This window comes from Sebastes fasciatus, chromosome 18, assembly GCF_043250625.1.
Source record: "Sebastes fasciatus isolate fSebFas1 chromosome 18, fSebFas1.pri, whole genome shotgun sequence".
NCBI classification, from domain to species: domain Eukaryota; kingdom Metazoa; phylum Chordata; class Actinopteri; order Perciformes; family Sebastidae; genus Sebastes; species Sebastes fasciatus.
Window position 1 is genome coordinate 23,734,217 of NC_133812.1, and position 27,599 is coordinate 23,761,815.

Genomic DNA, 27,599 nt, shown 5'->3' on the forward strand with positions numbered 1-27,599 from the left:
CATCTAACTCTCTGCCAGAAAGCAAACAAGCACGTCTCAAAATACTAAACTATTCCTTTATTCATTGTTACGTACCTTGCCCTCAACGATCTCTAGTCCCAGTCCGTCGTTTGCTTGGTTACTGACGGCTAAAAGCACTCCGTTGGTTCTGCTGGTCCTGAACTCTAATGCTATCGACACATCCAGACCCACTCTGTAGGAGGCGACTAGAGAAAGAGAGAGGGAGATTATTATTCACCTTTATATCAAGAACATTTAACTGTGCTTTCTTCCTGAGTAAAACCGAACTGGATTCTGATTTGTATGTCACTGTTAGGTGGTTGTTATAAAGCTGATAGGGTGTTACACAGTAGCTAATAAAGTCTACATCATGCAAGTGACTTGTCATTGTCTCATCTCACCTGCTTTCAGGTAGCCAGTGCCTTCAAAATAGGTGCCCGTCTCCGTGGCAACAAAGCATCGCCCTACCATGTGACTGGAGGTGGGCGTGGCCATGTCCAATTTAAAGTCCTCAACGGCGGCCTCAGTGCGACCTGGGCGGAGAGGAGGAGAGAGAGAGAGAGGAGGAAGGGTTAATCAGTTGGAGACAAACATTTTAATTTAATTAGTAAAAGTATCAGCATCAAAATATACTTAAAGTACCAAAAGTAAAAAGTAGTCATCATGTAGAATGGCCCATTTCAGAATAATATATATTACTGGATTATAATTATTCATGTGTTCATCACTTTAATGTTGCAGCTGGTAAAGGTGGGGCTAATTTTAATTACTCTATAAACTGCTTGGAAGTTGTGAAGTTCCTCCCAGGATCAATAAACTCTTATCTTAACCTATAATAATACATCATAATATTAATCTGAAAAAGTAACTAAAATGATCAAATAAATGTAGTAAAAAGTACAATATTTGCCTCTGAAATGTAGTGGAGTAGAACTATAAAGTAGCATGAAATAGAAACTAAAGTAAAGTACAAGTACCATAAAATAGTACTTGAGTACACCTACTTAGTTTCATTCCACCATTGTTACCACGTGACATACTATGTGTGCAATCTTAATACTAATTCCTTACCTGTAGCGGCAGCTTTAGTGCTTACAGCTCCTCCAACCATCTTAAAGTTACGGATACATCCATTGATACTGTAGAGAATCTAACAGAAAAAGAGAGAACGTTTGGTTCATACTTACAAAATTATTTAAAAATGCCCATTAAAACAACAATCAGGTGTAACTACAAACCATGTTGACTCTAACAGAGAAATGGGCCACAATCTCTGCACATTAATAATCAGTTCTCAGATGATCGTTACAATGGAACCAAGTGAAGCAAATAAACTTAACTGAAACTAGTTTAAATTAAGTACTAAATAGAAATCTGGCATCCTGGGTTGACATGCAACTTTTAAAAATGTATGTGTGTATCTGTGTTTTTTTACCGGTCCGATTCTCTTGCTGGTGTAGTTTACTGGTAATCCACCAACGTACAGCTTTCCCACCACGTCTAACAGGTCAGCCTGGTGAGAAGAAGAAGAAGATATGTTATTAATGCAACAATAAAACAATAATTTTAACCCTCTGAGACCCACATGGACCCGTTTTTGTCTTTTTTTAGGGGGGTGCAGGGGGTCTTTAGGGGGAGATAGCAGGTCAACAGTAGATGTCACATAGAAGTGATGTACATCATCTGAAAGCTGGAAACCTGAAGATTAATTTGAGATGCAGCTCAGCTCTGTATGTCAAGTTGTTCTTGTCATAAATCAGAAATAAACATGAGTTAATTAATTAAAATAAATAGTGAAAGTGTATAAGGGTTTAGAACATTATGCAAGAAGTATATGATCCCCATGCTCTATCATGTCTCATAAGTTGTTGCAGCAATTTTTGTGTTGATACCATTTGTTACACAGATTTGGTGCTAAATTTAAACATGTTTTAACCACTGGAGAATTGATAAAGGTGATCAATAATACCTCCAAAATACCACATTAAGACACCAAAACCTTGAGGAACGACCTTAAGGAAAGTATTTTCTTTATACTAGTCTGCCATGTAACTAACTGTGGTTAGAATAGAACAAAACAACGTACCTTCTTTGGACTGATCATCTGTTTACTGTATCGCCCGTCAACTATCAGGAGACCTCTCTGCTTGATACGACTCACACGGATCTGAGAGGAAAAACAAAGAATGAAAGGAGGGTTAGAAAGAGATGAGAGGAAAAGAAAGTAGATGGACTATCAGGAAGTTTTCAGACCAATAGATACTGTAAGTACAGATCTTTTCACAGTATAAACACAGACTATATGTTGTCTTGGATGTAAAGAAAGACGAATGTTGCCATCATGTGCTGTCACTTGAAATGGAGATTTAGTGTTCATTAACGATGTAATAAAGTGGTTAATTCTTCTAGAAAGTTGCGACCTTCTGTGATAAACGAGTCTCCAGGATTTAATGTTCTGGATGGCAGAAAGCAACAAAGCTGTGACCAAAAACGAAATGGTGAAAATGAAGTATATAGCAACAGTATCTTTAAGTTTAGAGAAGAAGAGAGGGACCGAATTACTGTCAAACCTCTACAAATATCAGTAAATAATAACTCATGTAAACCTTCTAATAACACCATGTGATACTCCCATGTACTGTATACTCAGAGAAATGAGATGGGACAAAACAAATACTGTACTATTAGTAAATACTATTATTCTGTAGTTAATTAATAAATGAATGAGTGAGTGAACGAGCATGAATGAAAGAGTGTCCCACCTTGTGCCAGTTCCCGTCATTGATGGAGAAGGGGACGCAGCCAGAGATGTTTCCATGACCAAGATCATAACCCAGACAGACCTGTCCGTCCTTAATCTACAGGAGGAGAGAGAGATAGAGGGGTCATGACGGAGGGATGACAAGCTGACGTGGCCGTCTGTGACCTTTGATCATGAATATGACGACCTTGGTGAAACAGGCAAACAGATCCAGCCTCTGAACCGTCTCAGTGCCCAAAGAGAAACCAGAGGAAGGATGTGAAAAAAGACGGGGGATATGAGACTCCCTTACTGAGTTGTAGTCAAGACAAGAGTCCAGAGCAAATTGCGTCCAGTTCAAGACCATAATAAGCAATAGTGTCTTTCCAATGCTAATAAATAGTGATTAATGAGTTAGGATAGACAGAAATAATCTATCTATAAACAATACTGATCAATCTTCTTTAGGTTATTTAGGTTTGAGGATCATTACAGGTTTCTACAGGTGCACTAACGTAGAGGCGCATCATGTGTAGAATCAGCCAACTGATCCCAAATCAGCAGCCAGGAACAACTTGACCAGTTCTCAATAGCTGAGCCCGAGACCAGGACAATCCTGAATTCAACAAGGTACGAGACTAAGACAAGTGCAAGACTTCAAAAAAGTGGTCTTGAGACTGGACTTGAGTACTACAGCCCTGCTCTCTAATTCAAAATGTTAGAATTCAAATTTTTCTGTTTTTTTGATAAAGTAGTCATACATGCTTTTTGGCACAAAAACAAGTGGGAACGGTTCTCCTGATGTAAACGGAGCTGAGGCTTATGTCAATGAGAGGTGATGAAATAGAGTAAAAGACTGTGCTTTAACATACAAAGAAGCAACCCGTGTTATACTAAACCAACTTGAGGATATGAAAATTAAACTATTAAATGATAGAATAACAGTCAGAGCAGTAGGTGGATACCTGTATGGTAACGAAGTCAGCGTGGTTGATTCTTGCCATGTAGAGAACGAGACCAGAGTCCTCCTTCGTCCTCAGCTCAAACTCCAATATCAGCCTGAGACACACACAAACACAAATCATAGATTATAAAAACAGTATATATGATACATACATATAGTAAAACATTTACCTAAGGCACATTTCTAAAACAGATGCAATATGTCTTTGTGATGCATTTTCATCACAATACTGGATCCTCACAGCATTTCAACATGAATAGCAATTTCCTGCAAAGGTAATAAAATATGGAGGACAGAACCTGCCAAAATAAAAATTAAATAAATAAATTACTCAATAAATAAATTAATTAATATGCCATTAAATGAACTAAAAATAATATTACAGATAAATGTAGGCATTAATTAATAAAATGTGACATAAATTTATATTTCTGTTTTAATTTGCTTCTTTATTTATCTTTGTATTACTTCCCTATCTATCTACTGTTCAATTTAATTTTCCCTTTTATTTATTTATTTATTTTTTATTAACTTTTGTACTTATAAACAATAATATAATACAGTTACACTTTTCCTGTCAACGGATGCAGATCATACTATATTAAAATATTTTGGCAGTTGGTTTAAATGCTTACAAATTTCTTCTCACTTAAAATAACACATTAACTTATTAAAGCACAAATATCATATTATCATATCTCAACCAAATGTAAAATATACAACTCAAATGGTTTGAATTCAATATGGCATAGCTTGGAATATTATAGTAAACAGAATGGAAGATGGATTGCAGTTTTAAGTGAGTCAGACACCTCTTCTTTCCATTTGATCATATTTTCCAGCACTGATATTTGATTTGGACAGCAGGCTACAACACTGCTTAGAGAAAGTCTGGTCCTCAAAACAGCCAAAGTCTTTGGGCAACATACTGTTCCCTTTCCAATCATCCATTAACAAAATTATTAGATCAATAAAGTACCTAAAATGTACACAAACCATCTCCATGTCTAAAGACTTGATGGGTGTATATCTGGAATGTATTTCCTCATCCTTCCATCATTCTGTTGTTGTTGTCAGTTGGTGAAACAGAAAGTTGTTTTCACGGTTGTCAAGTCAAGAAACATGTTCATTAATTCAACACATTGTTATTTATAGAGGATGTTTCTCTGGATTTTGACCTGCTGTACTTCTGTGTTGGTAGAAATCTGATCCCGTCCAAACTATCACTCACTCACTTCTGTTTTCCTTTATTTATTTATTTATTTAGAGCTGAGCTCCGACGTGTGAGATCTGAGCAGAAACTCTGACAAGATGCTAACAAACACGGGTCAGAGTTTGCTGTGTTAACATGTGACAGGAATATAGACACATTTACCGTGGTGGAATGTCACTAAGCACATCAAGTACAAAAGTACTTTTACTTTACTAGAGTATTTACATATCATGCTTCTTCCACTACATTAGTTTCACATCTACTACTAGTTACTTTACCGTTTAAGATTTTGGTAGCCCAACAGTGTATAAAGTAGTTAAATGAGCTACACCTCAACCAACTACAACAGTAAAATGCTACTCACACGTTAATGCATCATTAATAATAATGTTATAATATAATAGTATAACACTTTTATATTTTTTCTTCCATTTCTGATTCAACAATGTCAGGACGTCAGTGACAACAGGAGGAGGATCTCAACGCTGACGGGCTATTTCTACTCCCGCAAATACGCAAATGACGCAAATTTCGCGCTTTTCCATCATTCGCATCGCCCCTCACCAGACTGGTCTAACTATTCTATTAACTGGCTTTACTCACTTATATTCACATTAATGATGATTATTTATCAAAAATATCATTGTGTAAATATTTTGTAAAAGCACCAATGGTCAACCTTTACAATACCGTTTCAACATCGATAACGAGGTTATCGGTTTTTGGTAAAATAATTTCGTGCTATTTGATTTTCTCCATATCGCCCAGCCCTACTAATCACACACATTTAGACTATTCTGTGAACCAATGTCATATTTTTCATCCATTCACTGAGCTTCTTCTGAAACTGTTTGGCGCCCCCCTAGAGAGGCCTGCCTCACACTAACACCTCTGACAGTCATTCCTACTGTATTGTCAGTGTTGGACATTTCTCAAAAAAGCTCAGTCTGTTATCTGTGACAGGTGTTATATAACTTAGACTGTGCATCGACTTAAAATACAAACAAATCTGTAAAAACACTTACAGCACAAGCTGGAGGGCAAAATAAAAACCTAAAATGATTATTCATTCTGAATCCATACCTCTCTCTGACTTTGGTGTCATCAAAAGCGAACGTCATGTGGCTGTTCCTGGTCAGTCCGAACTGATAGGCCTTCTCCAGCGCTGTCGGGGCCACAGCTGATGCACACGAATCCTGCAGATTGGACATAACATGTCAGTTACAGCGACAGGGTTTCAGCACACCGCTCCGATATCGCCTCTCGTCAACAGGAACCCTGAACACCTGAGCAGAACACGTGTCAATCACACTAATAGGGTTTCTGCTTCTGATGTGCGGCGACCTGAAGAGCTGCTCGGTCACAGCGGGTCATCAAACACTTCTTTATAGAAAACAGGAGTTCACAGAGGATTAAAATCATATAGATTATATGGAATATTTCAGATGGTCCCAGCATATTAAAACTGGTTTAATTGCATTAATCTTTCATCAATGTCTCTTTTCTTCTTCATCACCTCATCGGTTACTGCCAAGGTGGATTTGGTTGACACCGTTTTCAAATCAATGGACCCTCCCACAGTTTGATCATCATAAATCCTGCACATACTTCCTTTTAATCTGAACCAGACATCACACACTGCCGTCTGATTTCCATTTGATTTGTGCTCCACTTTGGCAGCTGGGTAAACAGTATTAGAGGAGTGTTACTGAGCCTCTCGTCAGTTCAGCCACCGACCAGAAGGTGTCATTGTTGTAATACAAGTGAAGGCTAAATTTGGACTACTTTTTACTCTCTTTCTACTGCAGTTTCCTTTCTTCCACTTGCCTCTTCTTTATTCCTCCTCTCCCTTATATATCTTCTTCTCCTTGTCTCCTCATCTTCCTCCTGTCCTTCCATCTGCTACTTTCTTTTCCTCTACACTTCTTTACTCTCGTTTCCCCTTTCATCTAATTTTCTCACATTTTTCTCTTCTATTCTTTCCTTTCCACCTCATCTTTCATTATTCACTACTCTGAATTATTCTCCCAACAACTCCTCTTCCTCTCCCATCAGCTCAACTTGCTTTACTCTAAAATCTCCTCTACCTCTCTTATCGTCCATCTTTTTTTATTTTCTACTCCGTTCCTCTACCATAGCTGTTCCTTTTCTCTCCTCTACTATTCTTCTTCTTCTCTTCGCTTTAAAGCTGTAGTAGGTAGAAATGGAGAAAATATGATTTCAAAAATGTTATTTTTATAAAACGGTCACTATACCCGGACAGTAGTGCATGAGACAGGTAATCTGAAAAATAAACATGTGCCTCTGTGTCCTCCGGTGCTCCTAACGGCATCTGCAAGATTTCACAGACCGGAGGAAAACAACAAATCAGAGCCGATCTGGAGCCTTAACGTTTCTGAGCAGCTGTCAATCACTCACAAACTCCGACCAAACGGTCAAACTAGGCAGCGCTGATCAAATATGAATCAATATTCTGTTACTGTAATGCCTATTTCTCTCCTCAGATGTTTTCAGAATCATCTTGTAGTGTACTGTTTAGCTGTAAAATTAAAACGTTTGTGACCCGGCAGCCACGTTGAGATCAGTTGAGGAAATACCAAATACCAAGCTGAAAACAGAGCCATGAGGAGGTGCAGAAGTCTAGTTTTCTCTCAGAACACTTGAGTTACAATATACTGAAAGGTTATTATGGGAGTTTTGCCCAATGTTGCCAAAAACATTCTGCCTACCATCGCTTTAATCACTACTCTGCTTGAATGCTCACCTTCACTGTTTTTTCTGATATCTTCTTCTATTCACCTTTATCTCCTCTTTAATTATTCTGCATAGTGTCTCCTCTCCTCCCATCTTTCACCTATTCCTTTCTTCACTCTCCTCCTGCTCCCTCCTCTTACTTTCTCATCCTCCCCTCTCCTCCTCCACCTCTCCTGATCTCGTAGACTCCTCTCCTATTGTGTCCTCTACGCCCATTTATACTCACCTTTCTTTAAGCCCTTTCCTCTTTTGCTTAATTTTCTTTCAACCCTTCTGACTTATCCCCCCTTGCCAAATCTCCTCCTCATCCCCTTCAATGTTTTTCAAATCAATCTCCTCCCTTCGCATCATCTTTCCTCCTCTCTCCATCATTTCCTGCCCTACCATCTCCTTTCCTATCTTACTGTCATATCTCCTCTACATCCACCTGTTTATTTCTATTCCATCACACACTCCCTTGCCTCCAATGGAGGCTTTTTAGGTCCTCCTCCTCCATCGTCTCAACTCTTCCGTTCACCATCTCTACTCTCACTTCTTCTCACCTGATTCTGTTCATTTCTCCCTCTTTCTTCCCCTCCAATCACTTCTTCCCATCTCCTTTCCTCTCTTGAATCTCCTAATAAGTAACAAAGCTGCTCTGCCATACCTCAAGTATCAGTGTGAGACAAAGTTAGAGAGAGAGAGGAAGAGGGTCTGAGACGACCGAGCGTCTCTGTGTGTCTTAATCTCCTCTCCTCTCTTGTTCTCTTTCAAGTGAAGACATTCCCCACACCGTGACCTTGCTTTGTTACAGCTGACACTCACCTCTTATCGCGCTCTGTCCTCATATCCGCTCCTCCTCCTCAACCTCTCTCTTTTTTTCCCCCTCTTTCACATTATCTCCCTATCTAACAAAAGGGAGATGTCACTTGCTCAGAAGCTCTTTCCTTCCCTCTCCTTTCATTCTTCTCCCGCTTCCTCTCCTCCGTCTTTCCATTAAGCCAACAAAAGGCGGCCGCCGCTCTGTTCAGACTCTCTCTCTCTCCCTCCCTTTCCTCCTCTTCCTCCATGGCTGCACCTTTTCTCTCTGCTCACATCTATCCCCCTCTCTGTCTTCTATCCTCTTTCATCCTCTTTCATCCTCCTCTTCTTCCCTCCCTTTCTCTCATCCCCTCTGCGTCTTTCCATTAAGCTAACAAAAGGAAGACGGGCCATTCAGAGTGGCCGGTCTTTGGTTGGAGGTCACACCAATAGAAGTCATTAGTCTGGATTTTGTATAAGTGTGTGTGTGTATGTGTGTGTGTGTGTGTGTGTGTGTGTGTGTGTGTGTGCGTGTGTGCGTGTGTGTGTGTGTGCGTGTGTGTGTGTGTGTGTGTGTGTGTGTGTGCGTGTGTGTGTCGTTGCCACCACTCTAAAGGGATCAGAAGTTTTCGCTGTGCTTATTGTAGTTTTCAGAGAAGCGACTCTTTTGGCCTCTGGTTGTAATTAGTTTTGTCTATAAATGTTTTACTGCTCAACTCATAACCAATTTAAAGACAATACAGGGCAATGCCCCTTAAAGGGATAGTATGGTGTTGTATGATGCACTTCTCCATAGTCAGTGTATTACATACAGTAGATGACGGTCGGCACGCCCCCAGTTTGGAGAAGCAGACAGGAGATTCCGCACGAGAGCAAAGCAATGTACTGCTGTGGACCGGGCCGACAGCAAAACATATTTTAGCCACCTAAAAGAAATCAATATCAGCTTAAATGTACTCTATATTTAGATTATTTTCACTGCTTTATTTAGCTGTGAGACAGCTATACAGTCTATGTTTCTGACGGGGAACTGAGGCCGCTATATCGCTCTCCCCAAAACAACCAGACTCCATTGAAGAAAACAGTAATTTTACCTCGCAGAACACGGGAGTTACTGGTCTACCGCTGCCTCGATCGGTTAGTTAGTTTGTGCTATTGTGTGACTTTATTTAGTTCGGACTCATTAAAATCACACAATAACACAAACAAACTTACCAATCGAGGCAGCGGTAGACCAGCAACCCCCGTGTTCTTCGAGGTAAAATTATAGGTTTTTATAATGGAGTCTGGTGGAGCATAGATGGCTACAACGGCTTAAGTTCCCCGCCGTAAAGGGCTGTCTGACGACAATGTAAACCGCCTAAAATATTCTAAATATAGCGTACACTTAAGCTGATATTGATTTTTTTAGGTGGCTAAAATATGTTTTCCTGCCGGCCCCGTCCACAGCAGTACATTGCTTTGCTCCTGTGTCGGTACTCCTCTCCAAACTGGGGGCGTGCCGACTGTAATCTACTATAGGTAATACATTGACTACGGATAAGTACCTCATACAACCCCACTTTAAAACACCCAAACCATCCCTTTATGCATATGAGCATATGCTCACTATATTGCTTAATGGTGTTTCAAACTTGTCTTGAATTGAAACTAGAAAAGCTTGAGGCAACTAATACTGCAGATGCTTTACAGCTGCACCAACATCCTCAGGAGGCAGATGTTTACCAAAACTCTGGTAGATACAGTTTAAAGTACATCAATATGTAAACTAATCACCTGAAAAGAAATGGAAATGCTGGAATGAGAGTCAACAACTGGGTGGCCAGTTACAACACTTCCCCAGAAGAGAATCAAACGATCTCCCTTCTCTCAATAATTAATGTCAGGGGCTCTCGGGCAAAGCACTTAACCTCCAGCTGCTCAAACCGAGCTGGTCAGTGCTCAGTACAAAAGTGAAGCAGGTAGATGAAGAAAGCTTCACTCAACAGACTTTCTCTGAATGAAAATAGGTTGAAATAGAAAGTAAGAAACACACTTTAAATGGAAGACAGGAAAAAGTCATCTCCCATAACCGGGATATTAAATTTAAACTGGTACAAATAAAAAGTTGTAATCAGGAATGCCATCATCAGACTTCAATGCGTTTAAATTATAATATTCTAGATTGGTAGCAATAAGACATGACGGTAAATGAGAGAGCAAGTCAGAAAGGTCTGAGGTTACAGTACTCCTTCAGAAGGAACCAATGAGGCTTGGCGTCACAGACAGGCTCGGCTAGAAGTATTGAGAGTCAAATAAAGGCATTGGTTGGTTTTATAATAATGACAAAAATATAGAATATCACCCCTCTTATCCTTTAAACAGTGTCAATTGTGTGTGTGTGTGTGTGTGTGTATACCATGTCAGCGCTGGGCTCCTGTTTAGCGGTGGGCGGGGCTGCAGCAGCAGCAGCAGCAGTGGGTGTAGCAGCAGGCGCGGCAGGGGGCGTGGCCTCCTGCAGGGTCAGCAGTCAGGGAGCGGGAAGGAAGGAGGATTAGTGGCAGCGACAGAGCCAGAATGACGACAGTGTTTATGAAGCCCTGTCTCCTAAAAAGTACATTCCCACACAACTAAACTGCATTCTCAATCACGTTTAGGAAACATATTTTGTCACGGATTACATTTGTCTTTGACGTATCACAAATACGTTTGTAATGGTAGTCCGCAGCAAGTGACGTAGTACAAGTGACGTGCAGAGCAGGTGACGTAGTATCTTGAGTGACCGTTAATGAAAAGTATATTTTTTTTGTTTGTTTCTTTTAATAAACCTTTTTTTTTACAAATAGCAAGGTAAAAAGAATAAATACAGAAACAGATAATGCCAGGGGATCAGAGCACTGACAGAAAACATGTTGTACAGGGTACATAAATTAATGGTTTTCTATTTTTAGAATATATGATTGAAGCCAAGTATTGTTTGAATTAATTTTCAAAGATGAAAAAGGATGGTTTATGATCGGAAAATTTAGATTTATGAATATGAGATTTTGCCAGTAATGAGATCAAATTAATAATATAATATTGATTTGATTTGGTAGAAATATATGGAGTAATAACGGTATTGAAAGTTACGTGGTATAATATTGAGTATAACAAGCGAGAAAGTCCCTTACGGGCGGGCGGAAGGGGTGATGGGTAGTTTTGCGGCATTTTTTTTGGCAACGTTAAAGCTTAAGTAGGCGAGATTTAACCACGTGTTTAAAAACTGCAACCGTAATCCAGGAGAAAATATGTTTCCTTCGAAACGTAATTGAGAATGCAGTTTAGTTGAACATAATTTTGTAGGACAGGGCTGGTTTATGACAAGCACACAGCCCTCCAATCAGCTACAGGAAGGCACTGATGTCATAAACATGAAAGGTCAAAGAGGTTAATGAAGCAATGGAGAGACTTTTAGACTCCAGCTCCCCTTTTACCCCGAACTGAAGCATAATTACTACAAGAACATTGAACAATACTTAATAAAAGTGGTTCCCTTGTTAGACTCTGACCATGTTAGATTGTGTTACCTCTGGAGAAGAATAAGCAAGGACTGTTTTCATGTTGAATTCCAGTGTGACTGAGGGGAAATTAGAGAGCTGTGATTTAAAAGCCTAATTAGAGGCAGTTGTCATGATATCATCAATCAGAACAGCAAGTAAAAAAAGAAATCTGAATCTTATTGTTCAGAGGTTCACTGGAGTCTGTGAGGTGCCACTTACGGAGCCACTTCAACCTCTAAATTGGTGCTCACAACTATCTCAAGAATCACAAATACAGAATATGTTGTAACAAAAGTGGGAGATAAAGAAGCCTCTTTTATTCAAGCACATGCTGAGACTGTTGTTTACTGTCAGCGGTGTGATTCAATTTGTGATTACTTCTTCAGTTTGACAATATCCTTTTGCTGCTGGTGAAAAATGCATGTTGCAATCTCTGTGTTTGTACAGAGCGCTGTCACATCACGTGGTGCAGCAGCACAACAACAACAACAACACAAAAGTAGTAATGGTGTAAGATTGAGCCCAACAATTATAAAAACTGGCTTTATAAAAAGCTGTTTCATAACGATATTTATGATCCATTAAAACACCAACATGACTACTGCTGAAGGTCGACCTCTAGATTTACTGTCGAATTAATGTCTCTACAAATCTAATCATAAATAAATAAATCATCTTATATTTCATTAAATGTAGGGCTGTCAAAGTTAACACATTAACGCAAATTAGTTTTAATGCCATAAATTTCTTTAACGCATTTACCATCTTGCGATTTTTAGGTTGTAGTGGGCTCAGTTTTTAAGCTAGAGTGAAGATAGTAGCATCATATGAAACAAAAAAACAACATGTCATACTAGCTTGTCATGAAGGAGGTTAAATAATGCTCAAAATTTACGCTAAATTCTGGTGAGGAAAAACTGTCAAGGTCAAGTTCTTGACCTCTGACCTCAAGATATGTGAATGAAAATGGGTTCTATGGGTACCCACGAGTCTCCCCTTTACAGACATACCCACTTTATGATAATCACATACAGTTTGGGGCAAGTCAGCACACTGACACACTGACAGCTGTTGTTGCCTGTTGGGCTTCAGTTTGCCATGTTATGATTTGAGCATATTTTTTATGCTAAATGCAGTACCTGTGAGGGTTTCTGGACAATATTTGTTATTGTTTTATGTTGTTAATTGATTTCCAATAATAACTATATACATACATTTGCATTAAGTAAGCATATTTGTCCACTCCCATGTCGATAAGAGCATTAAATACTCAACAAATCTCCCTTTAAGGTACATTTTGAACAGATAAAAAATGTGCAATTAATTTGCGATTATTCACGATTAACTCTGGACAATCATGCGATTAATCACGATTAAATATTTGAATCGATTGACAGCCCTAGTAAATATCTAGATTTACTTTTACTGTCTGATTAGTGCATCTGTCTCTACAGATCTAATCATAAATAAATCAGTTTAGATTTTATTGAATTACAAGGACTTCAAATTGTGTAATAACTAAGTAGCTTGGAGTATCATTAGTGTCATGTTTCAGCCAGTATAAAGATAAAAGAGAGAGACTCTATACAGAAATACACACTGTAACAGAGGCCAGAGAAACAGAAGGTAACTCATGAGAGACTTTGGTTCTCTATAATATACAAACAGTGATGTCGGTGGAGTAAAGGTCATGTCCTCTAAAGACTCTAATCTTTTTTATAAAAAATATCTCCCATTTCCCTCTGAGGTCTGGTGAGACATTTGTTTGTATTTTGTAATTTGTTTTGGCCGTAATGGAAAGCTGTTCCAAGAGTCAACAAGATCTACATTAAGAGAACACCGAACATGAATCATAACGATAATCACTCACTGAAATATGGTGAAAACTTACCTTCAACCTCAGTTAAACTGTAGAGCTACGGCTTCTCACAGCCTGCAGTCTACTGTATATCATAAAGCAGATGAACTTACAGCCCATAAAGCACCAAACCACAGAGTTATAGCGAAGCTGGCAAAGCTCTTTGGCTCTGTGCTTCATGATCAATGTCCTTTTAGAGGTGTAGTTTAGCAGATAACTGGGTAACTGATAAACTATGACTCCTCTAAGGCTCATAATAGATTGAATATATACTCTATCCCACTGCTGAGGGTATGATGTGAATGACTCACTGCCTACCAGCCTCTTAGCATAGTAGCTAAATGTTAGCGGAAAGTGTTTTGGCTCCTGTGGGCTCATAAAGCATAAATGGCATGCACAGTTAGCGTAGCGTAGCGCCGTGGCTCCGCACTGTATGACAGGCTGCCAGAGGTGGAGTTTAGTGGCTCAAGGCTAAAGGGACTATAAAGAAGAGTTAATGGGCTGTACAACTGCTATGTGATGAAGCGCTAAGCTAACAGGGCGAGGCCACGGCTGCATTCCATCAGAGAGGAATAGGTGTGTGAGTGTTTGTGTGTGTTTGTGTGTGTATGTGTGAGTAAAAATAAAAGAGTATGGTGGAGCGTGACATGTGTGTGCTTCTGTAAATGTGAGTGCGTATGTGCTTTTTTTTTACGGTACATTAATCTGTATGTACATGTGCCAACAGATTAAAATAGGGCGCCTACACAAAATTACTGACCATTATATTACTGTAAATAAAACCCTCTAGTATAATATGAATATACATTACTTTCTTACATATTTCATTAATTTTGAATACCTTTTGTTTTGCCCATCAGTGTTTAGTAGTGTGTTTATGTGTGTGTTCCCACTTTAATTTGAGCCACTTACAGCAGCAGGAGCTGGAGTTGGAGTAGTTGGTGGAGGCCGGAGTGGCTCCGACTCCTCCTTTTCCTTCTCAAGCTCCTCTTCGTCCGGCAGAAGAGGCGGCGCAGGGGCGAGGTTGGGGCACTGGCCGATTTCGGCATTCTCAAAGGACACGGGCAGGGAGAAATCTGAGAGACTGAGAGATGGACTGGCGATTAGATTTAAAATGACTGGATCAAGCATGAACTGTATGTGGATTCTCATTCCTAATTTAATTGTGTATGTCTCCCCCACCCCTTCCAATGTTAGAGTATAAATTAACCCCATGGATGTTGTTTTTTTTACACTATAATGATTTGAAAATAAGCCAGTTTGTCTGCACTGGGCAGAGCACAGCTACCTCAATATGATAAAAAGATTTATTTTTTTTGCTCATCTCTAGATGCTTTTCCTAAACGGTCTTGCTGAAGCGTAACATCCGAAGTGTGCCCCTATTTGCTTGTGCAGAAAACAAAAAAGAACAACATTTTCCTCTAACATTTTTAAGGATATATTATGTTTGTATTGATTTTAGTTGATACAAACAGGAATGTCAGAATGAGCTGAAATTACAGGGAGCTGCTGAGGTGTGTTCAGACTGAATGCTACAGTACATTTTCCCCTTCCTTTATTAGCATGAATTTGACAAATGCACTGTTTGTGCAGTCCATTTAAATTTGCATACAGCACAGGTGTTTTGTACATGTCAGTGTTTACGCTATAATTGTAAGAGAACCCCTGCCAAGCCAAACAAAAACCTTGTTTTTAATACCAAAAATAATGCCAAATATCCCCTTGCGTTTCTTTTGTATTCATTCTGCAGCGACAAGTGTTTGTGTAATTCACAGCAGGACAAAGTGTCTGTTATTTAAACTGCTAAAGTCAGTTGAACAAGTGAAGACAAAATAACGTTGCCGATTACAAACAGGCTCGGTAGTGAATGTTTTTGTGTTTTTAGCTGATCTACACCAGAGGCCTGTACTACGAAGCAGGATTTGGGGTTAGCGAGGTAACTTCAGGGTTAACCCTTCAAGGTTTTCCGTCCTACAACGGTGGATCACTTCTTACCGGGGTATATATCGCCATGGTAACTTATACTGAACACCTAACCTGCTCCGGAGCAGGTTATGTTCCAGATAAGAGATCAACTCGTATGAAAGCACCGCCTACTGACCAGCTCGGTGCGCAGATTGTATGATAATATTACACAAATACAAAGAAGTTACAGTCGTAATCCAGGCTGAAAGCAACACAATTTAAACTGACAAATGCAGAAAGGACAGCTGGCTGTATGCTGCAGGTGTTTACTGCTTTGAATTATGTTTTTATATAAGTGACTAGAAGATACCCTGAGTATGTTGAACTCGCTTCGTAGTAGAGAGTACAGAGAATATTTGGGTAAAACAGATCGGTGACGGTGTTTTGCTCTCATTGTTCTACCGAGAAGTTTGCTGGAAGTGATGTAATGTAGCCTCGGTGTGTTTTATGTGGAGTGAGCGCTGCGCCAGACTCCATTTAAAAAATAGCCTTTTAAAATTAAATTGCTTGTCAGCAACCGGTCATGTGGTGACTTAGGAAGCTATCTGGCCTTGTGTGCTCTGATTAATTTGACATGAAGTTAAAACACCAGTCATAATTTATTTTAAATGAAAACTCGACTCCTGGCATTTACTCCTGGTGTTCTTCTTTATAATAACGGAGAAACAGAAGAACCAGCTCTAAAAGTGATGTACTTTCTTTTTAAATAAGTGCTGTGTGATGAATCTAATTTACGCCGATGTGAAGAGTGGTTCATGTGGATTTTGTAAAGTGGCTGATAAATATTTGAAAAAGTAACTGATGAATATTTAAAGAAAGTTTAAAGTGTTAAATTTGAGAACCCGGCCCATCCGCCAGACCAAAGCAGTCAATCTCGGGGAAACACTGCATGTGCAGACACATCTGTAACATTGAATCTTCAGGCTGAACTGACTATCACCATTGTAACTGACAGAATTAGTGGCTTTTAGGGGTGGAAATTTGCGCCATCTAAAGCAGATTTGCATCTGTTTGTGTTTTCATACACTTTGTATTGAATCACACTGTCTCTGCAATTTGTTTTGTGCGTAGTGTGAACACTTCTTAACTAGATAAAGTGTCCTATTACCATGGTATGATCATGTTTAAGTGCTAGAAAAAGGAAGTATAGTAAGAGTTATTCAAGATGAATTAACTAAATAATATATATTCAATAGAAATTAATGTAAATTCCAAGAAAATACAGATAGAACGAAGAAAGAGAGACAGATGTATATTAGCTAGAGGTTATAGTGTCGGGGTGATGGGGCTGAAATTAGGCGAACGATAGACAAACAGACACAAACAAAGATGAGAGAGGGGTGTAATTTGAGTTATGAGTATGTTTATGATGTTGGACAGCTCTATTACTGCTGTTCAGGCAGAAAGACACGCTGGCTTTATCATCATCATCATCAGTAGCATCATCATGACCTCATATTAACAACACTTTAACTCAGCAGTGTATGAGTCTGTCGTCCGCTGTCAGAAGACATTATTGGGTAAACATTAGGGCAATGAGGGAACGCTGCACGGTTTGAAGCACGAGTATTAATACGGCGTATTTATGGTGAACAGTTTAAGTTCACTGAAGTAAAGTAATTTGGTCAGTTCTGTCTGTGTCAGTGTTTTAAGAGAATTATCCAAAATCAAAAGTTGACTGTTCTTTTGCTCCATATTGATCTTGTGATGTCAGAAACATACTATATGTGGATGTATAAAAATACAAATAAAAATGTTATTTACAACCTGTTTACATTTAGTTCATTTGTAATTACTGTCTAATTTATATTACTTTATTTATTTATATTTACTTTATTTATGTTGTATTTTATCCTGTATTTTACCTTGAACTATTTTACATTTAGAGTCTCATTTTGTTTTTACTTGCATGATCTTATTTTTCTTTTTATACATATTTAATGAGCATTGTTGGAGGATGCTTGAGACTTAAGATTTTCATTGCCAACGACTGCTTGTCTGTCATTGTTGTGCATCTGATAAATAAAGAACTTGAACTTCTCTACTCTGTTCAAATACTGGTTCTTCAAAAAGGCCAAAGCATGATCATGACCCCCAGAACACACTGTACATCTTAATGGAGATGAATAAGACCAAGTGCTCTGCTCAACAATATTTCAGGTTCAAGAAAAAGCTAATTTTGAGCTCTGTGTTTCAGTAAATATACAAAATTCTGAGTGCATATAGAGGGGAGATGTTACGTACACAGCGTTGACCATGAGGTTCCATATACATCCCTGGAACGGGACGTTGACTCTGTTGGACGTCTGCTCTACGTCTGCAGGAATACCACCGAGGAAGACGCGCTGCAAGCTCACTGGCTGGTCGTTGGGAAGCGCCGCCTCCCTCTTGGCTTCCTCGTCCACCTGAACTGCAAAAGATCTGGTGGAAAGCACCCACAGATTATAGGATTATATTGATTTATGCAGAGTAAAAGTCTTCAACAGCGACAGGTAGGAACGATATGAACACCAACCTGCCAGGTAGCCTCTCTATACGCAGCGAGTGTTCTCTCCCATCATTCAGTATGCCTTGCTCAGGTCGTCTGATGACACGACGCGGACTGTGGCTGCCGGTAAACACCAAGACCTCCAGAGAGCCTCTGTTCAGCATGACTGAGAGGTAGGGCTGCAGGAGTCAGAGATAAACTTTATTAGCTGTGGAAATCTGCACATCCAAACTCTCAGGACCCAGAGCTGGAAACGAAATGTAGATGGTAAAGTTCAAGTTGATGTACGAGAGAAAGGCTTTCACTATAAACACTATACAGTTTATACCAAGTAAAAAAACAATTCATCCAACATAACTGATTGAAAAAGCTAGAGTAGAGGAGATATTAAACTATATATATAGAGACTATTATGTATTTATGTTGAGCAGAAGTTGCTATAACCATCTGCACCAATGTTAGAGCCATACAATGCAAGCGTGGGTGGATGTATAAGAAAATGTAACCTTCATTTAATCAAGAAAACATTGTTGAGATAAGAAAGCTCTTTTCAGGAGTCTGTTGGCCAAGGTAGGCAGCATAATAACAGTGTGTTACTTAATACAAACATAAAACTGATAACACAAAATGTCTCACAAGGTCAGAAGTAAACAAAAATGCAATTATAAAATCATGAATAAAACTGCCAACAAGAATCAGATTAGAGATCGCTTCCTAGAAATCACCTAAGAGCTGAGTGTGAACGTTCATTCATTGACTCTAGTAGTTTGACAAAACAAACATATTATATATTATTACATTTTAATATATTTTCTCTTTTTTTTTCTCAATAATATTAAATTGGAAGGAACATCGAGTGAACAGAAACATACAAATAAAGTACAAATGTAAATGATTGTCCCTCCATATTATGGTATCCCCCCAGCCCCCTCAATCCCAACAATCCCTCAACCATTGCCAATGCAAAAAGGAAAAAAATAAATAATAATAATAACAATAACAAGAGCAAAAATAGTTAAAAATAATAATAATAATAATAATAACAACAATAACAATAATGAAAATAAAAATGTTTTTTTTAATTAAAATTAATTAATCATAATAAATAAAATAAACATTTATGACAGTTATAACAATTATAAGATAAATTGTATCAAAATACGGATAAAATAGGGTTGATAAACTTTAAATAAAATATTCAATGCGTCAAGAAAGGTGCATTCAGTCTCATAAAGCGTCTTGAGATAACTTCTGTTGTGATTTGACGCTATACAAAAATAAATTGATTTGATTTGATTTGATTTGATAAGTATTAAGCTCAGGGACATCAAGTACAAAGCACCATGTACATTAGTATATTTTCAAGAGCTTTCAGCTCTCTTTAATGTGGAATAAATGTCTGAAAAAAGCTTTTAAGTAGACCTTGTTGAGATTTCTTTTTGTCAAACTGAATAAGACCAATTTAATACCACAAAACAATGAATCAATATGACTGAATACGTCCACATTTAAAACCTCAGCAGCCATGTATTTTTGAAAAGAAACTTCAGAAACCAGCATCAATTTGTTCAAAACTGTTCCATTAAGATTGTTTCCGGTGTTATATCATCACGCTATAAATATTGAAACTTGGATTAAACTTCCTGCATGTTGCAATGTTGTAAATGTTTGTCGGGAAGAGGAGAGGAGGAGAAAGGAAGGACGAGGACGTAAAAACAGACAGATACGAATTGAAAGGAGGAGAAAAGAGAAACAGGAGGGAGGAGAGACGGGGGATTAAAGAGCAGAGAAAAGTCAAAGGCGAAAGGGGAGATGAGTAGGGAGAGGTGTGGGGGTATATATAGAGAGAAATTGGGGGGAAATAAGGGAGGTAGGAGAGGGGAGGAGAGGAGAGCGGGGAGGAAAGGATAACAAGAGATGAGAGGAACAGAGAGGAGAGGATAATAGGGGGAAGAGATGAGAGGGCAGAGAGCAAAACAGCGAGCGAGATAGAGACGAGGAGAGAGAGGAGGAGAGCGAGGTGCTAGAGAGCAGCGGTGCAGGGTCAGGCTAATTTGAATTTTAATTCACTGTGTGCCAGAGGGCGAAGTGGGAGACAATTTACCACCTGAAAATGGAATTTCAATTTGAGGTCGGGGACAAATTGAACTGAGATGTAGCTACAACATGCCTCTCGCACACTCACACACTCACACACACTTACACAGATACAAAGACACGCACACAAACACACAGACACATGTCACACATACAGACAAAGGCAGACAATCACAGATGAACTCACATACACAGACACACACTTACAGGCATGTAGACGTACAATCATGAAACCAAATACGTGACAGTGTGTCGCTAACACGCATGCAAAGACCTACACACATTCACATACAAAACAAACACACACATCTCTGCTACCTTCAGTATTTTAAATCTGTTGAAGTTTCTACATGTATGGTTATATTTTGGCTTTGCGTTTCGTGCGTGTGCCGGTTTTGGTGTAAGGTTGTAGAAGTACAGCAGAATCCAGATGGGGTTTTTCTTGTTTGTTCAATATGTATGAACCAATCTAATGTCTTCATTGTAAAACTGTTTGGTAACAACACACCTTGGAGCTAATGTTTTATGTATACTTTTGTTTTGGGATCGCATTTTTCAATTTGGCGCAGCAAACAGAGCCAGAGGATTTGTTCAGAGTTAGCAGGTCGTGTGTGAGACCGCTTCATAATCTCATAAGAACTGGCTTTTTAAGTTTGCCGGTGTACTTTTGAGGGAGGTTTGTTTGATGTACATTAACACTGATATCAGTATTTTGTCATTTTTAGACTATGATGTTATAAGAATAACAATCCACAGAAACTAATATGCAACAATTGTGTCCTATTTGTCTTATTTAAGCACAAATCCCCCCAGATTTGTTGGTTCTAGCTCAAACTTGTATAATGAAAAACTTTGGATTTTGTGACTGCTGGTCGTCACCTTGCAGTCTTGGAAATAGTAACGAACATTCTTCACAGTTTTCTGACTTTATTTTCTGATTTTATAGACCAAACAATATATTAAGTGAGAAAATAATGGGCAGATTCATCAATAATCGTTAGTTGCAATGATGACGTAGATAAGTGTGCGTGCACAGTTTGGCAACGGATGTATGCCGGAGTGCTATAGCTTGTCAAGATATGCAACGGCATTAACCACCAAAGATTGCGAATGCAACCTAAACACATTGACTTTCCAGATCCGTGCACTATTAGTGAGTGGGTAGAAGACATTAGCAAGTGGCCCAATATTCACTGGCCAGTGGTTTTAATTCAATGTTTAAAGCTCGCTAACTCGCCTGGATGGTTGGGGCAAAACGCCACTTCTGTTGCCAACGTGTGTGCAAAGGTCTATAGACAATATCAAGTGGCTGACTGCTGCGATTAGCCAACACTACAGAAAGATGAACCTTTGTGGAGAGCTGTCATCTTGCATACTGCAAGTTTGTGTTCTGCTCAAATGACAGAGGTTGTTAAACAAATCAAATTCCACTATAGGATGGTGCAGCACCGGTGCTCAAATTAATCCTACAGTCAGGTTACCTGCAAACAACAATGAATATTATTAAATGGAAAAATCGTAACTCAAAACTTTACCTTTTTGTTCTTACTTTTACTAGAAGCACTGTAGCTACAAAACAAACCTAGTTCTTTCCATCGGTCGGCAAAGTCTTAAAACTATTGTTTCAGATAGAGGAGTGAGCAGCTCTCACAATCAACACGGCCGTCCCTCCACTTCTCTGATCTCTCTCTATGACAACAAACGCTTTTGTAGTGAATATCTTATATTTTGTGAATGGACAAGCTTCTCTCCTTTTGGCGTCATCTTTTCTCTCTCCCTCGTCTCACTTTACTCTCTTTCATCTCCCGTTATTCTGCTCCAAGCTTCTTCATTCCTCCTTTTCTTTTCATCTCTCCTCTCTGTGACCATTCTCTTTCTGTCTGTCTACAATCAACTCTCCCCATCTTTTCATTTCTCTCCTCTGCTCTGTTATCCTCCCCCCCCTCGTATCGTTTCTCTTCTTTCCCGCTCTGCTCTTTCGCCTCTCTCCTTCCGTTCACCTCTAAATCTCCCTCCTCTCTCCCTCCATCCTTTGTCTCCTGTCCCCTTCTCTCTCTCCCCTGTCTCTCTGTCCCTCTCTAAAACATCCATTAGTCAGGGCCAAGTTGAGTTGATGGTGTTTTTAACCTCGCTTAACCTTTCTCGGTGCACACACACACCTACACACACACACACACACACACACACACGCCCTGCCTGCCAGCATAGTTAGTAAAAATAGATTTATGCGGGCAACAACCGGTGATGATGGATAAGCTAGAGGTAACCCTCTGTCCTCTCTCACACACACATCCACGTACACACTCACATAAACATACATAAACTTTCAATTTTGCATTCATGTGAGCAACGGCCTCATACCAATGAGATACACACACACACACACACACACACACACACACACATTATGCTAAAACATGCACACAAACAGTGTGTACACAGACACACACATATATGCCTACAAATATGAATGCATGTGCAAACACCAAATACATGTTGTTTCTAGCAGAGATAAAGGAATGTATTTGTTTATTTAACAGTGATTAGGATGAAAGAGGGCTGTATCAGACTTCAAGCGTCTGTGTATGTGTGTGTGTGTGTGTGTTAGCATGTGTGTCAATATATGCGTGTGTGTGCGTTGAGTGAGAGTGTTTTTAGCCGTAAGACAATCTAATCAGCATAGTTGCCAACAAACTGAAATCTCATTAATATGCACTCATGGAAACTTCATTCACTTAAAGAAAGAGTGCTTGTGTGCACGTATGAGTGTGTGTGCTTGGTCAGCTAAAAGCTAAGATAGCTACTATTTATCTGTCAATGGACATTTGTGTGTGTGTGTGTGTGTGTGTGTGTGTGTGTGTGTGTGTTTTGGATAAAAGACAATCCAATTAGCCCAGTTGCCAAAAAATGCAAATCTCATTAATATGCACTTATGAAAACATCATTCACTTAGAGAGAGGGGTTCAGTGTTTGGGTGTGTATGAGTGTGTCCATGTGTTGAACCCACCTCTCCAGACTGTCTGCGTCTCCTCTTGGTGTTGAGGAGGTTGGCGTTTCGGGCCTGTGGTGGAAAGATGGGACAGAAAAATGGGAGAATGAACGAATTAACGCTTTGTTTTAGGGGTCCCTAAGTTTTCTGATACTTTGCTACAAAAGGAATTGATATGTAACTGTGTGTTTTCTTGGGAAGTTTAATAGAAAATACCCATCAAGGAGAAACTGAGTTTGGGTTACTATAGGAGCCAAACTGCCCCTGTCTGATGTCTCTCTATGCCGGAGGTCTGCTGTTAATATTACACATTTTGTCAGTTGTTTGTAGCAGTGTAGCTCCTCCATTTCCTTTGTGCATTGCATTGTGGGAAACCAAGTACATCAGCAACACCCTCAAAAGTGATGCTGATTTAGTCCGCGCACTCACTTTTTTGAGTATATTAATTTGGTAATTCTTTGTTTCAGGGGTTTGAATATCTTCTTAATGATTTCAAAGATGTTTCCTAGAAAGAACTAAGTAATTTGGCACTAATTATATGGAAAATAGAAAAAGTGTTAATTTTGTACACTTCCAATTAATCAGTTTCAATTAATTCTCTGTACTCAGACCCAGAGGGTCTTTTTGTCAGTGCAGCTGAACGTACAAACAAAGGGGACTGCCCATTATTTCGAAAGCCTATTGGTCCGAAAATACAAACTCTCCTTGGAATAAACAGAGGCACATTACATTGAATGCCTTGGTTAGGTTTAGGCATGAGGAGTGAGATTAGTTAGGTTTAAGGTAAGAATATCATGGTAAGCCAACCAGAGAAAATTTGTAATTCTTCTTTCAAGGAAATTCCTATTTTCCATAAAATGAATACCAAATCACAAATCTCATTGCAGGAAATTTCCTAGAAATTATTAGGAAATCATGGACATGTAAAATAAAGCGCTACGTTAAGTAAGTCACAGCTTAAATGAACAAAATAATTGATTACGAACCTGCTGGCCGATTGGTGAAGCTCCGCCTACAGCCAGCAGTATGGTCCCGGTGTCTGCCAGCGTGCTGAACGACAGGCTGATCTCTGTGCCGGCTGCCAGCGACAGACCACCCAGCTCCATGTATCCCGGCTTAGAGAAACTGACGGTGTACAGGTTCTGTGAGACGGAGAGAATTACACGTATTTTAGTATACAGCAGAGAGTAGACGAATTGTTAAAGGATTTGAAAAACAAAAGTTGTGAAAAAAATAAGTTTAGAAAATCAAAATTATGTGAATTTTTCAACCTGGACCCTTTTTTCACATGTTTTTGTGTCTAAGTGACCGATGGGGACAAAATTGGTCCAGTTTTGAGAAATAAGGCCACTAAACGAGTTGCGAGGGCAAGTGAGCAGCATAAATGTAACGTTACGTTCCCTAAAAGTACTTGTTTTTGACAGCCTCAGACTGTTATTATAAGTGTCAGACAGCATTATGGAAAGGTCCCTACAGAGAAATAAAACGATTTTCTTACCTTTGTCTTGATTTGGTCTGTTTGTTAATGTATCCAAGTTCCGCTCAATGAGAAGTCTCGTTGTGTGAAATCTGAATATCCGTATACTCTGGCTCAAACAAATTTGTACGGCAATCGATTTCAAAGAGCTTGTCACATTGTGGAAATCATCTAAATATTCAGCCGTGACATTGAAAGTCTTTTAGGGAACACTAAGCTACGCTTTTTGTACTCCAACACAACAAACTCTGTCCGGCTGCCACTCGCAGTGTGTCCACCAGGGATGTATTCCACTATTCCACCGTTGTCTTCCGGCAACACGTCACCTCGCCAGATTTCAGACTTCTCCTTGAGCGAGACTCTTTCCATAATATCAGACGCTTATAATAACAGTCAGAGCCTGTCATGGCAAAAACAAGCCAGCTTGCCCCGATAGCACCATATTGCAGCCTGTGAGCGGCCGCCGTCTGCAGCGCTCTCCCTCAATACTGGACCAATATCAGGAATTGTTGTCCCTATTAATCATTTAGACACAAAAATATGGAAAATAGAGTCCAGGTTGAAAAATGCACAAGTTGCCCTTTAAGTCAAGGCTTTACTTTAACAAAAGACAACATTTAGACACAATTACAAAAACTACCAAATGTGCCATCATCCACTTCTCACTACTTTGACTGTGGTTGCAAAGTGGAAATACTCACACATACAAACATACACACAGAAACGCTCATCTTTGTAGCAGAGTTGTTGGTGAAGGAAGAAAAGGTGACAGATAAGAGCAAGAGAAAGACCTTCACTCTCCATCCACTCAACCCTGGGCCTTTATAATCCTCCATACAGTCTTTATACACTCCACGAGCATGGCTGCATGTGTGTACGAATGAATGGCACTAGTGTATAGAAATCACGGTGAATGAAGGTCTTGCGTTGCTTTAAAATCTCCGACGTAGGTACAATGCATGTGTGTTTGTGTAACCGCGCATGAATGGCGCAAACATAAAAAGGTTGTTGAAGAAGTGTTCGTGTGTTAGGATTGTTGCGTACATGGAAAGAGAAAAAGCCATTAAATAGTTCGAACTGATCATTACATTTCTGACTTTCACTCTATGTTTTACAGAAGGACACTTTTACTTCCTGACGCAATGTATAAAAGAAACATATTGCTGATGATAAATCACTTAAAATAGCAGAACGTAACACTAGAGTAGAGTAGATAATCTTAACACTATTATACAGAGAGGGTTTTTAGTGTATTCTGCAAATACAGTACAGATAGTACTCAACAGATTGTTACATGCTCTACTAACTCCATTAAAATATGAACTAGTGAGAAACACTAAAGGAATTTTATAGCGTATCTTCAGTAAGTAATAAACGTAAGTAGACAGTCATATCTCTGTAATATAATCTGAGTGTCTTGAGAGTTTTAATATACTGCTTTACCTCTGCATTACATCCTTTAGTGACCCCGGTATAATCTGAACTGCTGAGGAGATTATACGGAGTCCTGGAGACCTCAATCTCCCGAAGACAGCCAGCATACCGCTTCAGAGTGACCTCTGACCTGTAAAGAAATAATAATAGTTTTAATAGACAGCAGAAGAAATGTCGAACCTTCTCTCAGCAGTGTAATATAATTAAAAAAAAAAGCTGAATTACTGCAGCAGTGAAGCTATTGCATCATGTATCCAGAAGCAGAGTGACGGTTGGATGTCAACAACAAGAATAATGTGAATATGACGTTTGTCCATATTAATAAAGCAGGATTTTATTATATTATATTAGCATAATTGATTTTTGTGTATTGTCCAGGTGGCAGTATTATTAAAGAGGGAAGGAAAACAGATAATCTTGTGCTGTGATCACACTGAACATGTTATTAGCAGCATAATGCACCTTTCTAATTGTTTTCAGTGAATTATTTTTGTAGCTCAGCAAAAACTGTTGCTTGTAAAGCCACAAAAAAAAATTGGTGGAGACACTTTGATTCGCATCTAAAACACAATTTGAATATGATTATGCCGATGAAGCCTGTAAGGCAGAGTCATAAATGTGAGAAATTCCACCTTAAATGTTGCTGAACAGACAAACGTCACATTCAGATTAATAAAAAGGACAGAGGAAGTGATTTCCAGCCGCCGTGTGGTGGAGCGGGAGCCCTCGGGGGGGCCAGCCAAGATACAAACACACATACACATTCACTGTGGGCTGTACAGCGTCATCAGCATGGCTAGCCTCATGCAGAGGGAAATATACAATAACATGTACTATACATGTACTGTCTGATTATGAGATGTGTTTATTTATTTATTTACCTGGCTGTCATGCTGTTAAGACAAAACATGATATTAAAACATTAGCACACGTCACAAACACAGTTTCAACTAATGACTCAACTAAACTTGTCAATTTGGCTCCAAAATACGTCAAAATCTCAAGATGGCAGCTCCATTATCCAGTATATTTTGGCTTCACTTCTGTACAGTGGGAGGAAATGGATATGCGTCCTTCCATCTTTATATATATAGACTTTGGTTCATACTATGGAGCCTCTGTGTTGTTGTTTCATAGGTACAATTCAACCAGTTCCGCACAACATGATTGATTGATGCCTTTATTCGTGGTGCAAAAGCTCAGAAAATCAACCTCGTTGCGGAAAACAATTAGGCCGCTTTATCACCGCGTAATATTCTGCGTGAAAGTACTTATGACAAAAACAACAGTTCGAAAAAATATATTGACGCACAAATTTA

At 39.1% G+C, this 27,599-nt stretch overlaps 1 protein-coding gene across 2 annotated transcripts in view; it reads right to left on the minus strand.

Annotated features, from left to right (window-relative positions):
- Positions 1-27,599, minus strand: part of lama2 (laminin, alpha 2) — a 222,502-nt gene that overhangs the window by 3,956 nt on the left and 190,947 nt on the right. Inside the window, exons 56-71 of one of the 2 annotated variants that reach the window (XM_074615044.1) lie at positions 27,162-27,173; positions 26,290-26,410; positions 24,356-24,511; positions 23,388-23,441; positions 18,311-18,462; positions 18,040-18,216; positions 14,743-14,914; positions 10,850-10,945; positions 6,001-6,113; positions 3,706-3,799; positions 2,763-2,858; positions 2,087-2,167; positions 1,436-1,513; positions 1,072-1,150; positions 402-533; positions 76-206 (exon numbers count right to left, since the gene is read on the minus strand). In XM_074615044.1, coding sequence (XP_074471145.1) covers positions 76-206; positions 402-533; positions 1,072-1,150; positions 1,436-1,513; positions 2,087-2,167; positions 2,763-2,858; positions 3,706-3,799; positions 6,001-6,113; positions 10,850-10,945; positions 14,743-14,914; positions 18,040-18,216; positions 18,311-18,462; positions 23,388-23,441; positions 24,356-24,511; positions 26,290-26,410; positions 27,162-27,173 — 1,744 coding nt within the window. The remainder of the gene's footprint in view (positions 1-75; positions 207-401; positions 534-1,071; positions 1,151-1,435; positions 1,514-2,086; positions 2,168-2,762; positions 2,859-3,705; positions 3,800-6,000; positions 6,114-10,849; positions 10,946-14,742; positions 14,915-18,039; positions 18,217-18,310; positions 18,463-23,387; positions 23,442-24,355; positions 24,512-26,289; positions 26,411-27,161; positions 27,174-27,599) is intronic. The other variant, XM_074615046.1, reaches the window with a different exon arrangement.